A 23,087-nucleotide genomic window follows, 5' to 3' on the forward strand; every position below is an offset into this window, starting at 1 on the left:
CGGAGGTATTTGCTCAACTGATTCGTCGTTGGGGCAAACCGGATCTGGATCTCATGGCATCTCGCCAGAACGCGAAGCTTCCTTGTTAAGGATCCAGGTCCAGGGACCCGAAAGCGGTGCTGGTAGATGCATTAGCAGCCCCTTGGGTTTTCAACATAGCTTATGTGTTTCCACCATTTCCGTTGCTACCTCGACTGATTGCCAGGATCAAACAGGAGAGGGCATCGGTAATTCTGATAGCGCCTGCGTGGCCACGCAGGACCTGGTATGCAGACCTAGTGGACATGTCGTCCTGTCCACCATGGTCTCTTCCTCTGAGGCAGGACCTTCTAATTCAGGGTCCTTTCAACCATCCAAACCTATTTTCTCTGAGGCTGACTGCCTGGAAATTGAACGCTTGATTCTATCAAAGCGTGGATTTTCGGATTCGGTTATTGATACATTAATACAGGCTCGGAAACCTGTGACCAGAAAAATTTACCATAAGATATGGCGTAAATATTTATATTGGTGCGAATCCAAGAGTTACTCATGGAGTAAGGTTAGGATTCCTAGGATATTGGCTTTTCTACAAGAGGGTTTAGAAAAGGGTTTATCCGCTAGTTCGCTAAAGGGACAGATTTCAGTTCTGTCTATTCTTTTACACAAACGTCTGGCAGAGAATCCAGACGTCCAGGCCTTTTGTCAGGCTTTGGCTAGAATTAAGCCTGTGTTTAAAGCTGTTGCTCCTCCGTGGAGCTTAAACTTGGTTCTTAAAGTTCTTCAGGGTGTTCCGTTTGAACCCCTTCATTCTATTGATATTAAGCTTTTATCTTGGAAAGTTTTGTTTTTGATGGCTATTTCCTCGGCTCGAAGAGTCTCTGAGTTATCTGCCTTACATTGTGATTCTCCTTATCTGATCTTTCATTCAGACAAGGTAGTACTGCGTACTAAACCTGGGTTTTTGCCTAAGGTTGTTTCTAACAGGAATATCAATCAAGAGATTGTTGTTCCATCATTATGTCCTAATCCTTCTTCAAAGAAGGAACGTCTTTTGCATAATCTAGACGTGGTCCGTGCTCTGAAGTTCTACTTACAGGCAACTAAAGATTTTAGACAAACTTCTTCTCTGTTTGTCGTTTACTCTGGACAGAGGAGAGGTCAAAAGGCTTCGGCTACCTCTCTCTCTCTTTTTGGCTTCGTAGCATAATACGTTTAGCCTATGAGACTGCTGGACAGCAGCCTCCTGAAAGAATTACAGCTCATTCCACTAGAGCTGTGGCTTCTACCTGGGCCTTTAAGAATGAGGCCTCTGTTGAACAGATTTGCAAGGCTGCAACTTGGTCTTCACTTCATACTTTTTCCAAATTTTACAAATTTGACACTTTCGCTTCTTCGGAGGCTGGTTTTGGGAGAAAGGTTCTACAGGCAGTGGTTCCTTCTGTTTAATGTTCCTGCCTTGTCCCTCCCATCATCTGTGTACTTAGCTTTGGTATGGGTATCCCATAAGTAATGGATGACCCGTGGACTGAACACACTTAACAAGAGAAAACATAATTTATGCTTACCTGATAAATTTATTTCTCTTGTAGTGTGTTCAGTCCACGGCCCGCCCTGTCTTTTTAAGGCAGGTTCTAAATTTTAAAATTATAACTCCAGTCACCACTGCACCTTATAGTTTCTCCTTTCTCGTCTTGTTTCGGTCGAATGACTAGATATGACATGTGAGGGGAGGAGCTATATAGCAGCTCTGCTTGGGTGATCCTCTTGCAACTTCCTGTTGGGAAGGAGAATATATCCCATAAGTAATGGATGACCCGTGGACTGAACACACTACAAGAGAAATAAATTTATTAGGTAAGCATAAATTATGTTTTCTGCTCTGTCTATTCTTTTGCACAAGCGTCTGGCAGAGGTTCCAGACGTCCATGCATTTTGCCAGGCTTTGGTTAGAATTAAGCCTGTGTTTAAACCTGTTGCTCCCCCGTGGAGCTTAAACTTGGTTCTTAAAGTTCTTCAAGGAGTTCCGTTGGAACCCCTTTATTCCATTGATATTAAACTTTTATCTTGGAAAGTTCTGTTTTTGATGGCTATTTCCTCGGCTCGGAGAGTCTCTGAGCTATCTGCCTTACAATGTGATTCTCCTTATCTGATTTTTCATGCAGATAAGGTAGTCCTGCGTACCAAACCTGGGTTTTTACCTAAGGTGGTTTCTAACAAGAATATCAATCAAGAGATTGTTGTTCCATCATTGTGTCCTAATCCTTCTTCAAAGAAGGAACGTCTTTTACATAATCTGGACGTAGTCCGTGCCTTGAAGTTTTACTTACAAGCTACTAAAGATTTTCGTCAAACATCTACCCTGTTTGTCGTTTACTCTGGACAGAGGGGAGGTCAAAAAGCTTCGGCAACCTCTCTTTCCTTTTGGCTTCGGAGCATAATACGCCTAGCCTATGAGACTGCTGGACAGCAGCCCCCTGAAAGGATTACAGCTCATTCTACTAGAGCTGTGGCTTCCACCTGGGCCTTTAAAAATTAGGCCTCTGTTGAACAGATTTGCAAGGCCGCGACTCGGTCTTCACTTCACACTTTTTCCAAATTTTCCAAATTTGATACTTTTGCTTCTTCGGAGGCTGTTTTTGGGAGAAAAGTTCTTCAGGCAGTGGTTCTTTCCGCTTAATCCTGCCTTGTCCCTCCCATCATCCGTGTACTTTAGCTTTGGTATTGGTATCCCATAAGTAATGGATGATCCGTGGACTGGATACACTTAACAAGAGAAAACATAATTTATGCTTACCTGATAAATTTATTTCTCTTGTAGTGTATCCAGTCCACGGCCCGCCCTGTCCTTTTAAGGCAGGTCTAAATTTTAATTAAACTACTGTCACCACTGCACCCTATGGTTTCTCCTTTCTCTGTTTGTTTTCGGTGGAATGACTGGATATGACAGTTAGGGGAGGAGCTATATAGCAGCTCTGCTGTGGGTGATCCTCTTGCAACTTCCTGTTGGGAAGGAGAATATCCCATAAGTAATGGATGATCCGTGGACTGGATACACTACAAGAGAAATAAATTTATCAGGTAAGCATAAATTATGTTATATATATATATATATATATATATATATATATATATATATATATATATATATATATATATATATATATATATATATATATATATATATATATTTTTAATGACACAATGAGTCCACAGATCATCTAATTACTATTGGGAATATCAATATCAGGAGGCGACAAAGAGCACCACAGCAAAGCTGTTAAATATCACCTCCCTTCCCTCCCAACTCAGTCATTCTCTTTGCCTACGTTAAGAGCAAGGAGGTGGTAATTTTTAGGTGTTAGAAAAGATTCTTCAATCAAGAGTTTATTATTTTTAAAGTAGTACAAGATTGTGCTGCTTTGTCCTTCAGTAGAGCAGTGGTGGCTTTAGAGCAATGGGAACTTGTGGGACATAATTCTCACTGCGCCTCCCATATACTGATGCTGCCCTGTCTTGAAAGTCTAAGGGATTTTTTTACTCAGTCCTTTCTTTGGTTCACAGGTCTATGTGAGGGAGAGGACCTCTCAAACCTGGAGCTGCCTTGCTGTCGGGCAGATTAGGAGGTAAGTGCTTATTTTATTTTCTGGGACTACAAGGAAAAAAAGACTCAGAATAAAGGGCACTTGTTTCATATGGGATCTCATATAAAGGCTCAGGTATTGGGCGCTTTAGTGGGGACAGCACGCAGGCACTGGGGCTAGGAAACTTTATAAGAGCTTGTTGGTGGTTCCATACTCCCGGCGGTTTCACATAGAAAGAATATACCGACCGGGAGAAAACTTTTGTTACGCCCACGATGGGCGGATCTAGAGGCGGTAATTTTCATTGCGCGCCTTTCTTTCCCCTACTTCCGTTGTTGTCAGAAGGGGAAGCAGTGCAACACCCGTTTTACACATTGTGCTTAAAATTAATGCGTATGTTATAACGGAGTCTGTTTTATTCATCTGAGTTCCGGATTCATCACTAAAAGTAACGGCTCCTGCTCAGAGAGAACCGGGTTGTCAGGCAGGTAGGCACCTCAGCTAAACTGCTGAGGTGCAGAGGCGATCTTTTTAAGCTTGCTGCTTTCTAATGCAGTTTAGAAATAAAAGTTATCGTTTAAATCTTAAAATAACAGTAACGTTTTTCTGCCTTAAATTTTCAATAAAAATGTTATCATTTTAATTGATATTTGGAACCAATTCACAGGGATCATCACAAGTTTTTAAGGGTTGCCTTTCTAGACAAACACTTCCAATTTGTGGCTCTTCCCTTCGGTCTTGCCACAGCTCCCAGAATTTTCTGAAAGGTTCTGGGATTGCTGTTGGCGGTGCTTCGGTTACGGGACATTGCAGTGGCGCCCAATCTTTTAGTCCAGGCGCCATCCTTACAACAAGCAAGATCCCACACGGAAATGTTGTTATCCTTCCTGCGATCTCACGGATGGAAGGTAAATTTGGAAAACAGTTCCTTAGTCCCAATTACAAGGGTAACTTTCTTGGGAACCATAATAGATTCCCTATCAATGATAGAAGTCAGGAAATCAAAGATGTTCGATACTTGTCTAGCTCTTCAGTCCATTCTTCGGCCATCACTGGCTCAGTGCATGGAGGTAATCGGGCTGATGGTGGCGGGAATAGACATCATCCTGTTTGCTCGGTTCCACCTCAGACCTCTGCAGTTAAACATGCTCAGGCAATGGAACGGAGATTATGTGGATTTGTCTCCTCGAATACTTCTGGAGCAGGAGACAAGGGATTCTCTTCAATGGTGGTTGTCTCTGGATCATCTTTCCCAGGGAATCTGCTTTCGCAGACCATCTTGGTTGATTGTGACAACAGACGCCAGCCTTCTAGGATGGGGAGCAGTCTGGGGCTCCCTAAAGGCACAGGGAGTTTGGACTCAGTCAGAGTCTGTTCTTCCTATAAACATTCTGGAGCTGAGAGCGATCTTCAATGCTCTTCTGACCTGGCCCCAGTTAGCCTCAGTCCAGTTTTATCAGATTCCAGCTAGACAACATAACTTCAGTGGCTTACATCAATCATCAGGGAGGAACGAGGAGTTCCTTAGCGATGACAGAGGTAACCAAAATAATTCAGTGGGCGGAAACCCACTCTTGCTGTCTGTCGGCGATCCACATCCCAGGGGTGGACAACTGGGAGGCGGACTTCCTGAGCAGGCAGACCTTTCATCCGGGGGAGTGGGAACTCCATCCGGAAGTGTTTTTCCAGCCTGATTCTCAAATTGGGTCAGCCGGAATTGGATCTCATGGAATCTCGACAGAATGCCAAGCTTCCAAGGTACGGGTCGAGGTCCAGGTACCCTCAGGCGGTACTAATAGACGCCCTGGCGGTACCTTGGAACTTCAGTCTAGCATACCTATTTCCTCCGTTTGCTCTTCTTCCTCGGGTCATTGCTCGAATCAAGCAGGATAGGGCATTGGTGATCCTCATTACACTGGCTTGGCCTTGCAGGATTTGGTATGCAGATCTGGTGGACATGTCGTCTCTTCCACTTTGGAGACTTCTGTTGAGGAAGGACCTTCTAATTCAAATGCCCTTCCTTCACCCAAATCTATTTTCTCTGAAGCTGACTGCTAGGAGATTGAACGCTTAATTTTATCCAAGTGGGACTTTTCAGAATCGGTCATAGAGACCATGATTCAGGCTCGTAAACCTCTAACTAGGAAGATTTACCATAAGATATGACGTAAATATCTCTATTGGTGTGAATCCAAGGGCTACTCTTGGAGTAGAGTTAGGATTCCTAGAATTTTGTCATTTCTCCAAGATTGTTTGGAGAAAGGATTATCGACAAGTTCCTTAAAGGGTCAAATTTCTGCCTTGTCTATTTTGTTACATAAACGTCTGGCAGATGTTCCAGATGTGCAATCATTTTGTCAGGCCTTGGTCAGGATCAGGCCTGTGTTTAAACCAGTTACTCCTCCATGGAGTCTTAATTTAGTTATTAAAGTTCTTCAAGGGGTTCCGTTTGAGCCTATGCATTCCTTAGATATTAAGTTGTTATCTTGGAAAGTTTTGTTTCTTGTTGCTATTTCTTCTGCTCGTAGAGTGTCAGAGCTCTCAACATTGCAGTATCGGATAAGGTAGTTTTACGTACTAAATTAGGATTTCTTCCTAAAGTAGTTTCTGATCGGAATATTAATCAGGAGATTATTGTTCTTTCCTTGTGTCCTAATCCTACCTCTCAGAAGGAACAGCTTCTGCACAATTTGGACGTGGTTCGTGCTTTAACGTTTTACCTGCAGGCGACTAAGGAATTTCGTCAGTCTTTTGCCTTGTTTGTGGTCTTCTCAGGGAAACGTAAGGGACAGAAAGCTACGGCTACTTCTCTTTCTTTTTGGCTGAAGAGTATCATACGTTTTGCATATGAAACTGCTTGACAACAACCTCCAGAGAGAGTTACGGCTTATTCCACGAGGGCTGTTGCTTCCTCATGGGCATTCAAAAATGAAGCTTCTATGGAACAGATTTGCAAGGCTGCGACTTGGTCCTCTCTTCACACTTTTTCAAAGTTCTACAAATTTGATACTTTTGCCTCGACTTAGGCCGTTTTTGGAAGAAAGGTTCTTCAAGCAGTGGTACCTTCCATTTAGGTTACCTGTCTTGTCCCTCCCTTATCATCCATGTACTCTAGCTTGGGTATTGATTCCCAATAGTAATTAGATGATCTGTGGACTCATCGTGTCATTAAAAAGAAAAGGAAATTCATGCTTACCTGATAAATTTATTTCTTTTTTGACACAATGAGTCCACGGCCCGCCCTGTTTTTGCTAGACAGTTTGTTGGTTTATTATAAACTTCAGACACCTCTGCACCTTGTTGCTTCCTTTCTCTCCTTTACTTCGTTGACTGGGTTGAGAGGGGAAGGGAGGTGATATTTAACAGCTTTGCTGTGGTGCTCTTTTCCGCCTCCTGCTGGGCAGCAGTGATATTCCCAATAGTAATTAGATGATCCGTGGACTCATTGTGTCAAAAAAGAAATACATTTATCAGGTAAGCATAAATTTCCTTATTGTGTTTGTGTGTATATATATATATATATATATATATTTATATGTTTAGTTTCCCTATGGGGAAAAAGGGGCAACCAGACATGGACTCCTTGCTCAGTGTGCTTAGAGGAATATGGCTACACCTCACTGATGAGGCCCAATGAAGGCTGAAACGATCGTCTGAGGCTGAAACGATCGTCTGAGGAATTGCCTGGTATTTCGGCACTGAACTGACCATAATAGGCGGGATCAGACTGATATACTACAGGAAAGTTCTACTCTGTGAAAAGCATTACTAGGCTAAAAGAAGTTGCACCCAGGTGGTAAATCGCCAAAGAACAGGCTAACAATGGTATTGAGCTGCACTTCTGTGTGTGTGTGTGTGTGTGTGTATACTGTGTGTATATGTGTGTGTATGTATATATATATATATATATATATATATATATATATATATATATACTGTATACTTCCATTATCCCTTACGGTTAGAATTTGTCTTGTTAAAATGGTTACGCTACCACGTCTTTTTATACCCTCTGCTTATGCTGCCTTTTCTTCTTACCAAGGCTGATATCCGCCTCCTTAACCAAGCAGTATAATCCTTTATTTGGAAAAGCAGGAAGCCGTGCATAGCTAGTGGTGATTTAGGCCTTCCAAAATTTAAATATTACAATTGTGCCACTCTGCTACACATGGAAACAGATTGGCAATTGGGTACTTAACACTTTTCTGATATAAATCTTACAATTATTGATGGATACAAAATCTCCTTCTATAACTCAATTTAAGCATATCTTTATGAAGCAATTTTTTTATAGAGCGGCAACATAACTTCAGTGGATTACATCAATCATCGGGAGGAACGAGGAGTTCCTTAGCAATGACAGAGGTAACCAAAATAATAGAGCAGCAAGACCTCAAATTGGACATTAGAAATAGACTCCACCCTTTTTTTAAAAAAAAAATGGCAAGAATATATTAAAACATTAACCATATATGTCATTTCTAAACAAAAGGGATCCCAGAGAAGCATTTACAACCATTTGTGCCATAATTGCACAAGCTGTTTGTAAATATTTTCAGTGATAAACCTAAAGTTTGTGAAAAAGTGAAAAAAAATTTTATTTGATCGCATGTGGCGGTAAAATGGTGGCATGAAATATACCAAAATTGACCTAGATCAATACTTTGGGTTGTCTACTAACTACACTGAAGCTAAAATTAACCCTACAAGCTCCCTAATTAACCCCTTCACTGCTGGACATAATACACGTGTGGTGCGCAGCGGCATTTTGTGGCCTTCTTATTATCAAAAAGCAACGCCAAAGCCATATATGTCTGCTATTTCTGAACAAAGGGGATCCCAAAGAAGCATTTACAACCATTTATGCCATAATTGCACAAGTTTTTTGTAAATAATTTCAGTGAGAAACCTAAAGTTTATGAAAAAATGTGTGAAAAAGTGAATACTTTGGGAAGTCTTCTAAAAAAAAAATATATACATGTCAAGGGATATTCAGGGATTCCTGAAAGATATCAGTGTCCCAATGTAACTAGCGCTAATTAAAAAAAAAAAAAAAAAAATGGTTTGGAAATAGCTACTTGTATTTATTGCCCTATAACTTGCAAAAAAACCCAAGGAACATGTAAACATTGGGTATTTCTAAACTCAAGACAAAATTTAGAAACTATTTGGCATGGGTGTTTTTAGTGGTTGTAGATGTGTAGGAGATTTTGGGGGTCAAATTTAGAAGTGTGTATTTTTCCATTTTTTCATATTTTATAATTTTTTTAATAAAAATAATGGTATCTTTAGAAAGTCCATTTAATTGTGAGAAAAACGGTATATAATATGTGTGGGTACAGTAAATGAGTAAGAGGAAAATTACAGCTAAACACAAACATATAAAATAGCCTTGGTCCCAAACGGACAGAAAATGGAAAAGTCCAGTGGTCATTAAGGGGTTAAAGGGACACTGAACCCAATTTTTTTTCTTTTGTGATTCAGATAGAGCATGAAATTTTAAGCAACTTTCTAATTTACTCCTATTATCAAATTTTCTTCATTCCATTCTTTTGGTATCTTTATTTGAAATGCAAGAATGTAAGTTTAGATGCCGGCCCATTTTTGGTGAACAACCTGGGTTGTTCTTGCTGAATGGTGGATAAATTCATACACCAATAAAAAAAGTACTGTCCAGAGTACAGAACCAAAAAAAAGCTTAGATGCATTCTTTTTCAAATAAATATAGCAAGAGAACGAAGAAAAATTGATAATAGGAGTAAATTAGAAAATGTATTAAAATTGCATGCTCTATCTGAATCACAAAATAAAAATTTGGGTTCACTGTCCCTTTAAATTCTTCCCTTCAGAGACAACTGTTAATAACCTTCTCCCAAACTGAACTGTTACTGACAGACTATTTGAGGGTGAAAGTTACCCTATTTTGCTGTCTCCTTACACATTTCGTTAGAGTGAATGTAAACTTTGATGAAATAGTGCCCGGTTTTTAAAAATACTATTAAAAACAGGGGCCCTTTCATTCATCAAAATTTACATTGCAGAAGATTTTACGAATACATACTTTCTTCTCCTGAAACGCCGGATCGCTGATGCCCCTTCATGCTTCTTCCTGCTGTACTTACACAGCAATGACGAAACCGGCTTCCTCCAATCACGGTGCGGCCTCACCAGATGGACGCTCTTGGGGGGGAAGCCGTGATTGGAGGAAGCCGGTTTCGTCATTTGTGACGAAGTACAGAGGACCTGCAGACGTAGGGTTGGTGATCCGGCGTTTCAGTTAAAGAATGTAAGTATTTGTAAAATCTGCTGCAATATAAACTTTGATGAATGAAAGTGCCCCTGTTTTTAATAGTTTTTTTTTTTTAAAAACCAGGCACTATTTCATCAAAGTTTACATTCACTTTAAACATATCAAGTACGTTTACAATCACTTTAAAGTGATGGTAAATTTTACTATTTCAGACCATTAATTTTTGTTTTAACAATAGTTGTTTGTATTAGTCTGCCCCCTTTAACTTTCCTGTATTTTCTGTTATTTCCATATTGTTCCCACCCTCTCTTATTATTATTCATGATGCGATCATGAACTTTGGTTAACCAATTGCGCATGTTCTTTGCAACCCGTGTAAGCTGGATGTTTTTCAAATGTGCTGACTATATCAGAGAAAGTGATTCCCCATTTATAACGAGCAAAATAAACTTTATAGTAAGTGGGTTTTATATATATATATATATATATATATATATATATATATATGTATATATATATATATATATATATATATATATATATATATATATATATATATATATATATATATATATATATATACAGGGAGTGCAGAATTATTAGGCAAATTAGTATTTTGACCACATCATCCTCTTTATGCATGTTGTCTTACTCCAAGCTGTATAGGCTCGAAAGCCTACTACCAATTAAGCATATTAGGTGATGTGCATCTCTGTAATGAGAAGGGGTGTGGTCTAATGACATCAACACTTGACTTCCTTTCCTTTGGCAAAATGGGTCAAAAGAAGGACTTGACAGGCTCAGAAAAGTAAAAAATAGTGAGATATCTTGCAGAGGGATGCAGCACTCTTAAAATTGCAAAGCTTCTGAAGCGTGATCATCGAACAATCAAGCGTTTCATTCAAAATAGTCAACAGGGTCGCAAGAAGCGTGTGGAAAAACCAAGGCGCAAAATAACTGCCCATGAACTGAGAAAAGTCAAGCGTGCAGCTGCCAAGATGCCACTTGCCACCAGTTTGGCCATATTTCAGAGCTGCAACATCACTGGAGTGCCCAAAAGCACAAGGTGTGCAATACTCAGAGACATGGCCAAGGTAAGAAAGGCTGAAAGACGACCACCACTGAACAAGACACACAAGCTGAAACGTCAAGACTGGGCCAAGAAATATCTCAAGACTGATTTTTCTAAGGTTTTATGGACTGATGAAATGAGAGTGAGTCTTGATGGGCCAGATGGATGGGCCCGTGGCTAGATTGGTAAAGGGCAGAGAGCTCCAGTCCGACTCAGACGCCAGCAAGGTGGAGGTGGAGTACTGGTTTGGGCTGGTATCATCAAAGATGAGCTTGTGGGGCCTTTTCGGGTTGAGGATGGAGTCAAGCTCAACTCCCAGTCCTACTGCCAGTTTCTGGAAGACACCTTCTTCAAGCAGTGGTACAGGAAGAAGTCTGCATCCTTCAAGAAAAACATGATTTTCATGCAGGACAATGCTCCATCACACGCGTCCAAGTACTCCACAGCGTGGCTGGCAAGAAAGGGTATAAAAGAAGAAAATCTAATGACATGGCCTCCTTGTTCACCTGATCTGAACCCCATTGAGAACCTGTGGTCCATCATCAAATGTGAGATTTACAAGGAGGGAAAACAGTACACCTCTCTGAACAGTGTCTGGGAGGCTGTGGTTGCTGCTGCACGCAATGTTGATGGTGAACAGATCAAAACACTGACAGAATCCATGGATGGCAGGCTTTTGAGTGTCCTTGCAAAGAAAGGTGGCTATATTGGTCACTGATTTGTTTTTGTTTTGTTTTTGAATGTCAGAAATGTATATTTGTGAATGTTGAGATGTTATATTGGTTTCACTGGTAAAAATAAATAATTGAATTGGGTATATATTTGTTTTTTGTTAAGTTGCCTATTAATTATGCACAGTAATAGTCACCTGCACACACAGATATCCCCCTAAAATAGCTATAACTAAAAACAAACTAAAAACTACTTCCAAAACTATTCAGCTTTGATAGTAATGAGTTTTTTGGGTTCATTGAGAACATGGTTGTTGTTCAATAATAAAATTAATCCTCAAAAATACAACTTGCCTAATAATTCTGCACTCCCTGTGTGTATATATATATATATATATATATACACACACACACACACATACATCAAAGCTAACGATCACCCAATACAAAATCATGATCATCATACAAAATATGCGCTCCGTGTGCGCGTCTCTTCAAAATTGTAATGCGCATATGCGAGTCATGAAAGCAGACAAGAAGCATGACATCGCTAACTAGGGTTGCCACCTCAGCTATGTTTTCCTGGACACTTATGAGTTACACATACTACAGGGTGTGCAAGGAGGAACATGCATTGTGTTTCTGGACAGCACTATTTATATTCCTCCCTGCACACCCTGCAGCATGTGTAACTTATAAGTGTTCTGTATTTTAAGGGACGGGTGGCAACCCTATCGCTAACGCATGCGCAAAAGATTTTTTTTTTTCTATTGAAACATGCCAAAACGCCATGGCTTTGATTGGACAGTGAAAAAAACGTCACTCAAGAGAGAAAAAAATGGTCTTTGTGTTGGGGCTGGCGGTGGATAACATAGGAAAGTTGCGCTTTTAAATAATTTACTATAGTAAGTTGTAAAATTGTTTTTTTTTATGAACTAAACTCATATTATTTTTTATTTTTACATCAAGTGGCACTTAGTATATTATTTGAATTTCCCATCCCTTTAAGCCTGTGATTAAGCCAATCTGTCCTCTATGGAATCTTAACCTGGTGTTAAGGGTTTTGCAGGCTCCTCCTTTTGAACCTATGCATAAGGTGACTATTAAATTGCTTTCTTTGAAGGTTTTATTCCTTTTGGCTATCTCTTCTGTTAGAAGAGTTTCAGAGTCATCTGCTCTTTCTCGTTATCCTACTTATCTTGTTTTTCATTAGGATAAGGCATTTTTACGGAATACTTTAGATTTTTTTGCCCAAAGTTATTTCTTCAGAAAACATTAGAGAGATTGTTGTCCTTTCTTTGTGTCCTAATCCTAAAACTGCTTCAGGGATAGCCAAAGGGCTAATTGTGGCCCTTGGCACTAGTTTGTGTTGCCCTTTGGGAAAAGCAGAACTAATAACGTGTGCTATGATTTTTGTGACCCTAGGAAAAAATGGTACTAAAAATGTGTGCTTTGTGGTGAACACCTCTTAAAAGAACCCTCTGCAGGGAATAAGAGCAAAACGTGGGTACCCTGCAACTTACCTAAATCTGGCTCTGTTCCACTGAACTTTTTTCTTAAATATTGAACCGTGGCCCCCATGTGCTAGGAAGCTGACAATCATTGTTGTATATAATTGTATATCAAAGTATTACTATGTAAGTCCTGCACCTAATGGCATAGAACTATGAATATTTGGAATATTTTAGCATTTAATAAATAATACTAGTTGTGAGATATAGATAAAAATTACAAAAATATCTTTAAATCTTGCCTTGCAATATATAGCTTCATTGTCAGCTTATTTCCTTGTTATTAATAGGTACAAAACCAATACTGCAATAATACTTTCAGTGTAAATGAAAACAGCTTTTAGTTACGTGTATGCGTGCTGCACTTTCATGGTAAATATTGTTTTTAGTACAAAAGTGTCAAGTTTACAGATGAAGTGATTTAAAGGGATATGAAAACCAAAAAACATTGTTTGGTGATTTAGATAAATAATAAAATTAACAAACACGCCCCAAAAAAAACAACAACCCCAATTTTCTTCTATTATAAAATTTGCTTAATTCCCATGGTATTCTTTGTTGACGAGATACCTAGGTAGGTTTCTGAAACACTACATGACAGGAAATAGTGTTGTCAGCTAGTACTCTTGCAACTGCTGCCATATAGTGCTTCAGAAATGAGCAGCACATGAGCTTACCTCCCTGCTTTTCAACAAAAGATGCAAAGAGAAAGAAGAAAATGTGATAATAGCAGTACATTAGAAAGTTGTATAAAATTCCATGCCCTACCCAAATCATGAAAGAAGAAATTGTGATTTGTGTCCCTTTAAGGTGTATGCAGTTACCTCATAGAAAGTTATTTCAGAAATCATAAATAGACACTGAAGAGGGAGAGGGAATAAATGTTAAGTTTTCACATCACAGGGACCCTTTTGTTAAAGCCTTCGGCTTATATGATGCTGAATTTTCTATTTTTGAATGATCCTCTAAAGATATAATCTGCAACTTCTGACATTTAGTTTTTGTCCTATGTTTTGCTTTTTAGCTGTGGATCAGCTTTGCTCCAGTGGCAGATTTAACAGCAAGCTTCTTTAGCATACCCCTGGATATCGTCAATTTATTTTCCCTCGTATATCTTGTTATATCTATACCAGTGGGATTTGGAGCATCATGGCTGCTGGACACATTGGGATTAAAATCTTCTGTAAGTATAATTCTTTTAAACATTCCCCTAAGGTATATTACATTTCAGTTGCACTCCATTAAAGCTGATGTGGAATTGAGTGCACATGTGTACATACATAATACCATTTACCACACAGAATGCACTACACACAGCCTTGTTTTAATTTGATGTTGTTGGTGATTCTTAGTGATTGTGAAGGAAGAAGATGGAGACCGGTTGAGAGAGATAGGGAGAGACTGGGAGAGTGAAGGAAGTGAGTGATAGAATGTGAATGAACTAGAGGCAAAACATTTTTTTTCACTTTCAGGGATGACATTTTTTTTGTGACAAATTTACTGCAGGTCATTTTGAAAGGAAATTCAAATTTATATTAGGCAGTGACACTAAAACCCCAGCTCAACTACAATGTGTTGCTTAACTGGAGAATAAAGCAATTTCTATTGTTAAGTGTATCCAGTCCACGGATCATCCATTACTTATGGGATATTCTCCTTCCCAACAGGAAGTTGCAAGAGTTCACCCACAGCAGAGCTGCTATATAGCTCCTCCCCTAACTGCCATATCCAGTCATTCTCTTGCAAGCTCTCAACATAGCTGGAGGTAGTAAGAGGAAAGTGGTGTAAGATAGTTAGTTTTTTTTTCAATCAAAAGTTTATTGTTTTTAAATGGTACCGGAGTTGTACTATTTTCTCTCAGGCAGCATTTAGAAGAAGAATCTGCCTGCGTGTTTCTATGATCTTAGCAGAAGTAACTAAGATCCACTGCTGTTCTCACTTATGTCTGAAGAGTGAGGTAACTTCAGAGGGGGAATGGCGTGCAGGTTATCCTGCTATAAGGTATGTGCAGTTATAAGTTTTTTTCTAGGGATGGAATTGCTAGAAAATGCTGCTGATACCGGATTAATGTAAGTTAAGCCTAAGACAGTGATTTAATAGCGACTAGTATCAGGCTTACTATCAGAGTTATATACTCTTATAAATTTGCAATATAAAACGTTTGCTGGCATGTTTAATCGTTTTTATATATGCTTTGGTGATAAAACTTGATTAAGGCCTAGTTTTTTTCCACATGGCTGGCTTAAATTTTGCCTAGAGGCTTTCCACTGTTGTAATATGAGTGGGAGGGGCCTATTTTAGCGCTTTTTTGCGCAGTTAAAATTACAAAATGAATCATCCAGCTTCCCTCAGCAGTCCCATGAATACTACAGGACATCTCTAAAGGGCTAAAAAGGCTTCCAAAATCGTTTATAGGGAAGGTAAGCCACAGCACAGCTGTGGCAGTTTGTTGTGTCTGTTAAAAAACGTCTATGTGGTTTTTTTTAATCTGTTTTTTGCATTAAGGGGTTAATCATCCATTTGCAAGTGGGTGCAATGCTCTGTTAACTTATTACATATACTGTAAAAATTTCGTTTGATTTGCTGCCTTTTTTCACTGTTTTTCAAATTTTGACAAAATTTGTTTCTCTTAAAGGCACAGTAACGTTTTTTATATTTGCTTGTTAACTTGATTTAAAGTGTTTTCCAAGCTTACTAGTCTCATTACTAGTCTGTACAAACATGTCTGACATAGAGGAAGCTCCTTGTTCATTATGTTTAAAAGCCATGGTGGAACCACATTTTAGAATGTGTACCAAATGTACTAATTTCATGTTAAGCAATAAAGATAATTTTTTTGTTTTTTTTTTAAAAAAAATTATCACCAGAGGATTCTGTCAAGGGGGAAGTTATGCCGACTAACTCTCCCCACGTGTCAGACTCTTCGACTCCCGCTTCAGGGACTCACGCTCAAATGGCGCCAAGTACATCAAGGGCGCCCATAGCGTTTATTTTACAAGACATGGCGAAAGTTATGAATAATACTCTGGCAGCGGTATTAGTCAGACTACCTGAAATTAAAGGAAAGCAAGATAGCTCTGGGGGTAGATACAGAGCATACAGATGCGTTAAGATCCATGTCTGATACTGCCTCACAATATGCAGAAGCTGAGGGGAGCTTCAGTCTGTGGGTGATATTTTTGACTCAGGGAAGATGATTTAACCTGATTCCGATATTTCTACATTTAAAATTTATGCTTGAGATCCTCCACTTGTTGCTCAGGGAGGTTTTAGCGGCTCTGAATGACTGAGTTACAATCACAGTGCCAGAGAAATTGTGTAGACTGAATAAATACTATGCAGTGCCGGTGTGTACTGATGTTTTTCCAATACCTAAAGAGGTTTACAGAAATTATTAATAAGGAATGAGATAGACCAGGTGTGCCGTTCTCTTCCCCTCCTATTTTTAGAAAAATGTTTCTAACAGATGCCACCACACGGGACTTATGGCAGACAGTTCCTAAGGTGGAGAGAAGAGTTTCTACTCTAGCTAAACGTACCACTATCCCTGTCAAGGACAGTTGTGCTTTTTTAGATCCAATGGATAAAAAATTAGAGGGTTACCTTAGGAAAATGTTTATTCAACAAGGTTTTATCCTGCAGCCCCTTGCATGCATTGCTCCTGTCACTGCTGCTGCGGCGTTCTGGTTGGAGTCTCTGGATGAGGCTTTACAGGTAGCGACTCCATTGGATGAATATACTTGACAAGCTTAGAGCACTTAAGCTAGCCAATTCCTTTGTTTCTGATGCCTTTGTTCATTTGACTAAACTAACGGCTAAGAATTCTGTTTTTACTATACTGGCGCGCACAGCGCGCTATGGCTTATATCATGGTCAGCTGTCGTGGCTTTAATAAATAAGCTACTTAACGTCCCTTCAAGGGGCAGACCCTATTAGGGCCTGGTTTGAAGGAGATTATTGCTAATATCACTGGAGGAAAAGGTCATGCCCTTCCTCAGGACAGGTCCAAATCAAGGGCCAAAAAGTCTAATTTTCGTGCCTTTCGAAACTTCAAGGCAGGTGTGGCATCAACTTCCTCTTAGGCAAAACAAGAGGGAACTTTTGCTCAGTCCAAGACGGTCTGGAGACAACCGGACCTGGAACAAAGATAAGCAGGCCAAGGAGCCTGCTGCTGCCTCTAAGACAGCATGAAGGAATGGCCCCCTATCCGGTAACGGATCCTGTAGGGGGCAGACTTTCATTCTTCGCCCAGGCGTGGGCAAGAAATGCCCAGGATCCCTGGGCATTGGAAATTATATCCCAGAGATATCTTCTGGATTTCAAAGCTTCCCCCCCAAAAAAGGGGAGATTTCACCTTTCACAATTATCTGCAAACCAGATAAAGAAAGAGGCATTCTTACATTGTGTACGAGACCCATCCAGTTCCAAGAGAGGAACAGGGACAGAGTTTTACTCAAATCTGTTTGTGGTTCCCAAGGAGAGGGAACCTTCAGACCTATTTTGGATCTAAAGATCTTAAACATATTCCTCAGAATTCCATCATTTAAGATGGAAACTATTCGTACCATCTTAACTATTATCCAGGAGAGTCAATAGAGGACTACAATGGATTTGAAGGATGCTTATCCTCACATTACGATGCATAAAGATCACCATCGTTTTTCAGGTTTGCTTTTCTAGACAGGCATTGCCAGTTTGTAGCTCTTTCCTTTGGGTTAACTACAGCCCCAAGAATCTTTATGGAGGTTCTGGGGTTGCTTTGGCGAACCTTAGGCCGCGGGGCATAGAAGTGGCCCCTTATTTAGACGACATCCTGATACAGGCGTCAAACATCCAAATTGCCAAGTCTCATACGGACGTAGTACTGGCATTTCTGAGATCGCATGGGTGGAAAGTGAACAAGGAAAGAGTTCTCTATCCCCAATCTCAAGGTTTTCCTTCCTAGGGACTCTGATAGATTCTGTAGAAATGAAAATTTACCTGACGGAGTCCAGGTTGTCAAAGTTTCTAAATTTCTGCCGTGTTCTTCATTCCATCCGCGCCCTTCGGTGGCTCGGTACATGAATGTAATCGGCTTAATGGTAGCGGAAAGGTAATAGTACCGTTTGCACACCTACATTTCAGACCGCTGCAACTATGCATGCTCAGTCAGTGGAACTGGGATTACAAAGATTTGTCCCCCTGTTAAATCTGGACCAAGAGGCCAGAGATTCTCTTCTCTGGTGGCTATCTCGGATCCATCTGTCCAAGGGTATGACCTTCCGCAGGTCAGATGGGACAATTGTTACAACAGATGCCAGCCTTTTAGGTTGGGATACAGTCTGGAACTCCCTGAAGGCTCAGGGATAGTGGACTCAGGAGGAGACACTCCTAATAAATATTCTGGAACTGGGAGCGATATTCCATGCTCTTCAGGCTTGGCCTCAGTTAGCAACTCTGAGGTACATCAGATTTCAGTCGGACAATATCACGACTGTGGCTTACATCAACCATCAAGGGGGAACAGAAGTTCCCTAGCGATGCTAGAAGTCTTAAAATAATTCTCTGGACAGAGACTCACTCTTGTCTATCAGCTATCCATATCCTAGGTGTTGAGAACTGGGAGGCGGATTTTCTAAGTCGTCAGACTTTTCATCCGGGGGAGTGGGAATTCCCTCCGGAGGTGTTTGCACAACATCAAGCAGGAGAGTGCTTTGGTGTTTTTGACAGCGCCTGCGTGGCCACGCAGGACCTGGTATGCAGATCTGCTGGACATATCATCCTTTCCACCATGGTCTCTGCTTCTGAGACAGGACCCTCTACCTCAGGGTCCTTTCAACCATCTAAATTTAACTTCTCTGAGATGGACTGCCTGGAGACTGAACGCTTGATGTTATCAAAGCATGGCTTCTCCGAGTCAGTCATTGATACCTTAATACAGGCATGAAAGCCTGTCACTAGGAAAATTTAACATAGATATGGCGTAAATATCTTATTGGTATGAATCCAAGGGTTACTCATGGAGTAAAGTCAGGATTCCCAGGATACTATTTTTTCTCCAAGATGATTTTGAGAAAAGGATTGTCAGTTAGTTCCTTAAAAGGACAGATTCCTACTCTGTCTATTCTTTTGCACAAGCGTCTGACAGATACTCCAGACGTTCAGGCATTTTGTCAGGCTTTGGTTAGAACCAAGCCTGTGTTTAAACCTGTTGCTCCGCCATGGAGCTTAAACCTGATTATTAAGGTTCTTCAAGGAGTTCCGTTTGAACCTCTTCATTCCATAGATATCAAACATTTTATCTTGGGAAGTTCCTTATTGGTAGATATTCCTCGGCTCGTAGAGTCTCCGAGTGATCTGCTTTACAATGTGATTCTCCTTATCTGGTCCTCTGTACGGATAAGGTAGTCCTGCGTATAAAACCTGGGTTTTTTACCTAAGGTGGTATCTAACAAGAATATCACTCAAGAGAGTGTTGTTCCATTCTTGTATCCTAATCCTTCTTCAAAGAAGGAACGTCTATTACACAATTGGGACGTGGTTCGTGCTTTAAAGTTTTACTTACAAGCTTCTTCAGATTTTCATCAAACATTTACTTTGTTTGTTGTCTACTCTGGACAGAGGAGAGGTCAAAAGACTTCAGCAACCTCTCTTTCTTTTTGGTTAAAAGCATAATTCGTTTATCTTATGAGACTGCTGGACAGCAGCCTCCTGAAGGGATTACAGCTCATTCTACTAGAGCTGTGGCTTTCACTTGGGCCTTTTTAAAATGAGGCTTCTGTTGAACAGATTTACAAGACGGCGTCTTGGTCTGCGCTTCATACTTTGCTTCTTCGGAGGTTATTTTTGGGAGAAAGGGTTTTTTTTTTCAGGCAGTGGTACCCTCCGTTTAAGTACCTGCCTTGTTCCTCCCTTCATCCGTGTACTTTAGCTTTGGTATTGGTATCCCATAAGTAATGGATGATCCGTGGACTGGATACACTTAACAAGAGAAAACATAATTTATGCTTACCTGATAAATGTATTTCTCTTGTAGTGTATCCAGTCCACGGCCCGCCCTGTCATTTTAAGGCAGGTAATTTTTTCATTTAAACTACAGTCACCACTGCACCCTATGGTTTTTCCTTTCTCTGCATGTTTTCGGTCGAATGACTGGATATGGCAGTTAGGGGAGGAGCTATATAGCAGCTCTGCTGTGGGTGAACTCCCATAAGTAATGGATGATCCGTGGACTGGATACACTACAAGAGAAATAAATTTATCAGGTAAGCATAAATTATGTTTTTTTAAGTTTTATAATTTATTGCAGCAATTAAAAAATTCATTACAAATTAGCTGCAGAGAAAAAAAAAGTAATGTTAAAGGGACAGTATACTATAAAATAGTTTTTCCCTTAATGTGTTTCCAATTACTTTATTTACCAGCTGCAGAGTTAAGGCTTATTTGTGTATATGAATTAGCTGTAATCAGATCTCATTACTTTATCACATTGTGTACATATACCTTCTTCTTTATCTTATATCTGTCCATAAACCAATCAACAATACTTGGAGAGAACAATAGAAAATTAACATTTCTCCTGTTAAGTGTAGTCAGTCCACGGGTCATCCATTACTTATGGGATATTAACTGCTCCCTAACAGGAAGTGCAAGAGGATCACCCAAGCAGAGCTGCTATATAGCTCCTCCCCTCTACGTCATACCCAGTCATTCTCTTGCACCTAACTAATAGATAGGACGTGTGAGAGGACTGTGGTTATTAAAATTAGTTTTCTCCTGTTAAGTGTAGTCAGTCCACGGGTCATCCATTACTTATGGGATATTAACTCCTCCCTAACAGGAAGTGCAAGAGGATCACCCAAGCAGAGCTGCTATATAGCTCCTCCCCTCTACGTCACACCCAGTCATTCTCTTGCACCTAACTAATAGATAGGATGTGTCAGAGGAGTGTGGTTATTAAATTTAGTTTTTTATTACTTCAATCAAAAGTTTGTTGTTTTAAAACAGCACCGGAGTGTGTTGTTTCTTCTCAGGCAGTATTAGAAGAAGAATCTACCTGAGTTTGTGTATGATCTTAGCGGACGTAACTAAGATCCATTTGCTGTTCTCGGCCATTCTGAGGAGCGAGGTAACTTCAGAACAGGGGACAGCGGGCAGGGTTCACCTGCAAAGAGGTATGTTGCAGTATATTATTTTCTAAGGAATGGAATTGACTGAGAAAATACTGCTAATACCAATATAATGTAAGTACAGCCTTAAATGCAGTAGTAGCAACTGGTATCAGGCTGTTATGTATGTATGTTGGCACTAAAGTATTTCGGGGGAATGGCACTTCACTAAGAAAATACGGTATACATATAACTTATAGCCTTTCTGCAGTGATAGCGACTAGCAACAGGCTTTTATTATTATTTCATATATTTAAAACGTTTACTGGCAGGTTAATCGTTTTTCTCTCTGAGGTACTTGGTGAAAATTTATGGGCATTATTTTCCACTTGGCTGTCGTTTATTTTGAATAAAATCAGTTTACTGAGCTTCCCCACTGCTGTATTATGAGTGGGAGGGGCCTATTTTGGCGCTTTTACTACGCATTAAAAATTCAGTCACAGTCTTCCTTATTCTCCCTGCATGATCCAGGACGTCTCACAGAGCTCAGGGGTCTCCAAAACTAGTTTGAGGGAGGTAATCACTCACAGCAGACCTGTGAGACTGTGCTTTGACTGTGATAAAAACGTATTTATTTGATTTGTCAATCGTTTTTTGGTATTAAGGGGTTAATAATCCATTTGCTGATGGGTGCTATCCTTTGCTAAATTAATGCATTTCATATGAAAAATTGATTGCTATAACTAAACCGGTTCATTGTTATATCAAAGTGACAGTTTTTTTGTGTGCTTCTTAAAGGCACAGTAACGTTTTTTATATTGCTTGTAAATTCATTTGAAAAGTATTTTCCAAGCTTGCTAGTCTAATTGCTAGTTTGTTTAAACATGTCTGACACAGAGGAATCTCTTTGTGCAATATGTTCAAAGGCCAAGGTGGAGACCAATAGAAATTTATGTACTAATTGCATTGATGCTACTTTAAATAAAAGCCAATCTGTACAAGTTAAGCAAAATTCACCAGAGAACGAGGGGGAAGTTATGCCGACTAACTTGCCTCACGTGTCAGTACCTGCATCTCCCGCTCAGGAGGTGCGTGATATTGTAACGCCAAGTACATCAGGGCGGCCATTACAAATCACTTTACAAGACATGGCTAATGTTATGACTGAAGTTTTATCTAAATTGCCAGAACTTAGGGGTAAACGAGACCACTCTGGGGTGAGAACAGAGTGCGCTGATAATGCTAGGGCCATGTCTGATACTGCGTCACAAATTGCAGAACATGAAGACGGAGAGCTTCATTCTGTGGGTGAAGGATCTGATCCAAATAAACTGGATTCAGACATTTCAAATTTTAAATTTAAGCTGGAAAACCTCCGTGTATTACTAGGGGAGGTGTTAGCGGCTCTGAATGATTGTAACACGGTTGCAATCCCAGAGAAAATATGTAGGTTGGATAAATATTTTGCTGTACCGACGTGTACTGACGTTTTTCCTATACCTAAGAGACTTACTAAAATTGTTACTAAGGAGTGGGATAGACCCGGTGTGCCTTTCTCACCCCCTCCTATATACAGAAAAATGTTTCCAATAGACGCCACCACACGGGACTTATGGCAAACGGTCCCTAAGGTGGAGGGAGCAGTTTCTACTTTAGCTAAGCGTACCACTATCCCGGTGGAGGATAGCTGTGCCTTTTCAGATCCAATGGATAAAAAGTTAGAGGGTTACCTTAAGAAAATGTTTGTTCAACAAGGTTTTATATTGCAACCCCTTGCATGCATTGCGCCTGTCACGGCTGCGGCGGCATTCTGGTTTGAGTCTCTGGAAGAGACCATTAGCTCAGCTACATTGGATGAGATTACAGACAAGCTTAGAGTCCTTAAGCTAGCTAATTCATTTATTTCTGATGCCGTAGTACATTTAACTAAGCT

The 23,087-nt window shown here is 40.1% G+C and overlaps 1 protein-coding gene across 1 annotated transcript in view; it reads left to right on the forward strand.

Annotated features, from left to right (window-relative positions):
- SLC49A3 (solute carrier family 49 member 3) overlaps positions 1-23,087 on the forward strand; it is a 234,869-nt gene that overhangs the window by 49,660 nt on the left and 162,122 nt on the right. The window contains exon 2 of the mRNA XM_053702739.1: positions 14,092-14,250. Within this exon, the coding sequence (XP_053558714.1) occupies positions 14,092-14,250 (159 nt within the window). The remainder of the gene's footprint in view (positions 1-14,091; positions 14,251-23,087) is intronic.

The sequence above is a fragment of the Bombina bombina genome, chromosome 2 (genome assembly GCF_027579735.1).
Source record: "Bombina bombina isolate aBomBom1 chromosome 2, aBomBom1.pri, whole genome shotgun sequence".
Lineage (NCBI taxonomy): Eukaryota > Metazoa > Chordata > Amphibia > Anura > Bombinatoridae > Bombina > Bombina bombina.